At 41.2% G+C, this 4,571-nt stretch overlaps 1 protein-coding gene across 1 annotated transcript; it reads left to right on the top strand.

Moving 5' to 3' along the window:
- Positions 1-771: 771 nt before the first annotated feature.
- LOC108262015 (junctional adhesion molecule B) lies at positions 772-3,462 on the top strand. Its single transcript, XM_053685280.1, has 5 exons — positions 772-1,005; positions 1,169-1,216; positions 2,058-2,375; positions 2,527-2,841; positions 3,143-3,462. The coding sequence occupies exons 2-5, from the start codon at positions 1,195-1,197 to the stop codon at positions 3,247-3,249; spliced, it is 762 nt and encodes a 253-aa protein (XP_053541255.1). The 5' UTR covers positions 772-1,005; positions 1,169-1,194; the 3' UTR covers positions 3,250-3,462.
- Positions 3,463-4,571: the final 1,109 nt, after the last annotated feature.

The raw sequence follows: 4,571 nt of genomic DNA, 5'->3' as shown, positions 1-4,571 counted from the left end.
GAGATAACGATAAGACCAAGGTCCCTCCCGGTTGTTTAGTCGTCTTGCTTACGTCATTTTTTTAACCTAGGGAAATGGGAATCTTGGTTTTTGAAAACCTAGGTAAAAGAGAACCCTGGTTTTTGAAAACCTAGGTAAATAGAAACACTGGGTTTTTGTTTCCTGGGTTGTTGGAAATGCCTGGGTTCTGATTTTATGTGTAAAGTAAAACCCCTGGTTTCAATTCTATGGGTAAGTGAAATAGGCCTTTTCTGGAAACCTATGGGTTATCTAGTGTGTAAATACAGTATAAATACTGGAGCTTAAGCTCAGGGTATGGGGGATCACTTCTGAGAATTCTCATCGGTGTGGATCTCGTGTGGTGGAATGAAACAATAAAGCTGGACCCTTGCTTCTTCTCACTCACGGCTGGTGTATTTTTTCTATCTCCAACTGGGCTCAGAGGTAGATGTGAGTATTGGCTTCTAAGTTGAATTTGAAATGTTTTTGGGTAATAGGCTAAATTCGAGCCAACACCTCCTTGAATCAGCTGGAATAGTCCAATGTAGTGAGTACGGGGGGGGGGAGGCTGACACACTCATAAATTAAGCATTCTCATGAATTTTAGCGTATAGATTTTTAGATGAACATAATTAACTAACAAAAAGTAACAAAAAAAAAACTTTCTTAAGCACAGGTTTATGCAGCGTTTGGAGTAGCTCGGGGCCAAAGACAAGTGCCGACCTTTGCCTAATGGTAAAGTCCGATCCCGCCTCATTGACTAGCTTCTTAAAGAGACGCTGTCTGAAAGCGCGTTACTGTCAGAGGGATTATCTCTCTCACCACCGTCTCCTCTGTCTGCTCATCAGGGATAAATTCATACATTTAAAATGGATATCCTGAACTGATATATTTCTGTAAAGCTGCTCTGGGACACCGTCCACTGTTAAAAGCGTTATACAAATAAAACTGGATTGGACTTTAAGTCTTCAGTCGGACTTTGAGAAAGGTTTTGCAGCTGCATCGGTAAGTTCATTCATTTATTTTTTTGCTGAATTGTTTTGTTAGTAATAAGTATTATTATTATTAACAATAAGTAATAAGTAAGTAATAATAAGTAATGAAGACTGTTGTTTGTTGTCCTTCCTCACCGCATGTTAAATACCTGTTGAGATGATGTGTATTGTAGGTGTGTAATTCTGAGGAGGAAAAAGAATGAAGTCGGTTTTAATGTCTGGTAAGTATTACTGTTTTACACGGGGCGGCTGTGGCTCAGTTGGTAGAGCGGGTTGTCCACTAATCGTAGGGTTGGCGATTCCCGGCATTCTTCATGTGGAGTCACATGTCGAAGTGTCCTTGGGCAAGACACTGAACCCCAAGTTGCTCCGGATGGTAAGCCTTGCATGGCAGCTCTGCTACCATTGGTGTGTGAGTGTGTGTGTGTGTGAATGGGTGAATGAGACACAGTGTGTAAAGCGCTTTGGATAAAAGCGCTATATAACTGCGCCATTTTACCATTTACTGTTTTTCATTCTGTATAACGGACCCGGGGGGGATGGGGACGGGAGCAGGAATACGCCAGTGAGCGCGCTCAAGCGAGAGAGCGTGCAAGCGAACGCGCGCAAGCAAAAACGTTTATTACATTACGTAAGCAAGCATTATGGTAAATTAAAATGAATTCATAGTAAAAGGTTTATTACATCACATAAACTCCAAAAGAGTGATGAAGAGGACTCAATCATGGTCTCAGGAGAAAGAGAGATTAGACGAGCAACTTGTGAAAAGATTATTGAAAATGTACTGTCTTGTTTTTTTATAGTTTGTTATAACCACCATGCTGCTGTATTATTTTACAGTTAATAACAGGCAAAAATCTGATTGATTTATTCATTTTTCGCCCGGGGTGTTGATGGCTGGGGCTCATGGAGGAAAAAGATTGAAAGCCTTTTCCATGCTGTGTCCAGATGATTTCCGAAAGAGTGAACTAAAACAGCTATCAGTGATAGACAGGAAATTCTTCTGACTTGATTGTGTCTGATGTTGAAATGTCTATTGTAACTTGCTGTCCGATCTATTAGTGTACCTGTTGCTGCTGCAGTGCCACGCCTTTATCGTCAGAGAAATCATAGTGAATGAACCCGTCACCTTCCCGTGTACCTGCTCTGGACCTTGTCCGGTGGGTCGGTGGACCCGCTTCATTCCCGGCAACACCGTGATTGCTGAAGGCCGGATGTGTCGCAGTGAACAGCGTTATCAGAAAAGATTTGCAGTACCAGGAGATCAGAGCAGAGGAGACTTCTCCCTGAAGATCAGTTCAGTCACCTACAATGATGCCGGCTCCTACAGGTGCAGCTGTAATGGAGAATCAGTTACTGAAGTCAAACTGAAAGTTATTGGTAAGTGTGCTTGCTGTCATGAGCAGGAAATGATGTCACTCTTAACGTGTCAGTAGTAAAGTCTGACCAGCCACTGGACCAGGTGTAGCTCTTACAGAAAAGCACGGTAGTGAAGCTAAAACGAAGAACACGGTTTGTTTTTGCCCGACAGTTCCGACGGGCGTAAAGGCTTTCGAGGGGGAGATCGTCACCCTCCCGTGCTACGGAGACACTCGACAAGATGTTAAAGACGTCAAATGGAAGAAAGATGGACAAAAGGTTCTGCTGTACACTCATGCAACCAGATCAGTGACTACCGATGAAGCATCAGAAAGCAGACTTATGATGTCAGTAGAAGGCTTTCTAGACGGTGATCTCTCTCTTCACATCGGTTCAGTTCGCCTGTCTGATGCAGGAGTATATCAGTGTCTGATCCATGATGAATCTCAGGACGGAGAACCACGAGCTGTTTTACTGAAGGTAGAAGGTAAGTTTATCCCTTATTCTGATCTTCCTTAAAAACCTCGAAAACTGAAAGCTAATGGTTTCGTTGATACTTCCTGTGAGCTGAGGGAACATTCCAGTCTAGTTTGAGTTTTTATTGGAAAATGCAGTCCCACTTTGTACTGTTTGTACTGATGTACTGTATAGTCAGTCTCCGTGATGTCAGGTAGCATGAAAAGACCAAACTGACACATAAATTCCTCTTAGTGTTCACAGCTGCACAGTTTCTCATCTACAGCTTTGAAAACGTCCTTTTATTTAAAAAGTTATGATGTTTTCACCAGGGCTACAAGAGTTAACAACCACCAACAGTGCTGAAGTTACAGTGCGGCCTGTTCTACTAGGATTGATCATCGCTGTAGGAGTCATCGGACTGACATTTACATTGTGAGAAGATTCAGAGATGATCCTCCAATAAATCCAGGACTGTAGGATTTTTAGTTTTTTCCCATGCAACCCTGCTCTGTTGTCCCACGTGTTCATCGTCCTGTGTATTTATTGTCCTGCACTTGTCTCGCACTGTTGGGTATTTGCACTTTATGTAGTCTTATGTACTGCTACATAACAATAAAAACCCACCTGACCCGATGTGTTTCTGGTATTGTCTATCTCGCCAGTGTCCCCCTGTAATAGTTTGCCATAAAATATTATTTCAATGTGAAAGTGTAATAAAAATATGAATGTAGTGGGAAAAATGTACATACCCTCCGTGGCTACATTACTTTAAGTTCAAACATTTATATTTAGTGGTGGCAGCAGGAAAAAACTGTCGTACATTTGGTATCTGGTGATTTTAGAATGAGGCCCCAACTGTCAAATATGTTTTGTGAATGGCTTTGCCAGGCAAAGAGCAGGAAGGCATGGAAAGAGTATACAGGAGTAAATGGGGTGATCTAATGCTGAGGAGTTCTACAGTACTTCAAATTGGGAACTTTGCAACATGGTCCTCAGAGAGGCATTATCTAAAGTATGCATATATAATATAGATCAGATCACCAGTCTGTCTTTACCCACTCCTGATCTGGAGTCAAAATGATTACTTTTTATTTCCTTGTATGGGTTTATGACAGTGAGCAGTCATATACACTATAAGCCAAAGGTATAGAAGCAGTCGAGTTATTTTTAAAGGTTCCAAATTACTTGAACAGTTAAGGCAAATTTCCACCAGAACAGAATATTAGACATTTAGTGTAAACTAGTGTAAAAAAGTCTCTGAAAAATTTCAGTGAATATATTTTTCCATATTAAATGCATTATATTAGAAATAATAGTAGTTTTTGTTGATTGTCACGTGTCGTGGTCGAGCCAGAAGCAGGTGCAGATAATGACTTTTATTGAAGCAACGAACTGAGAAACAAAGACACTGAGACAACTTGAGTAAACTACTGTGGCATGGAACAAACACTGAGACATAAACAACATGAATCTAAGTCTACTTGGCAGAATACTGTGGCAAAACTAAACAAACTAACAAGCTCAAGAAACATGGAACACAGGGGTCTAAGACAACGAAAGACAAGCTAATAGTGCAGACAAGGACCATATATACTCATTGCTCATTAACCAAAACGTGAATCAGGTGCAGGTGGTCATGTGACATGTAGTGCAGTGAAGTGGCTGATGGGACGTGGAGTCCAGAGCTTCCTGATACGTGACATTGATAAGTTACCAACTCATACTTTATAATAATTTGATTATGGGTATCTGAATCTA

The sequence above is a fragment of the Ictalurus punctatus genome, chromosome 13, assembly GCF_001660625.3.
Source record: "Ictalurus punctatus breed USDA103 chromosome 13, Coco_2.0, whole genome shotgun sequence".
NCBI classification, from domain to species: Eukaryota; Metazoa; Chordata; class Actinopteri; order Siluriformes; family Ictaluridae; genus Ictalurus; species Ictalurus punctatus.
The sequence above is the reverse complement of the archived record's forward strand: the minus strand, read 5'-3'. Positions and strand labels throughout refer to the sequence as shown.

What these genes read in the sequence shown, in the direction of transcription:
- LOC108262015 (XM_053685280.1), top strand. Translation starts at nt 1,195, where the DNA reads ATGAAGTCGGTTTTAATGTCTG. An exon ending in AGTCAAACTGAAAGTTATTG is followed by an intron (nt 2,376 to 2,526) that starts GTAAGTGTGCTT and finishes TTTGCCCGACAG; the next exon opens with TTCCGACGGGCGTAAAGGCT. An exon ending in TGTTTTACTGAAGGTAGAAG is followed by an intron (nt 2,842 to 3,142) that starts GTAAGTTTATCC and finishes TGTTTTCACCAG; the next exon opens with GGCTACAAGAGTTAACAACC.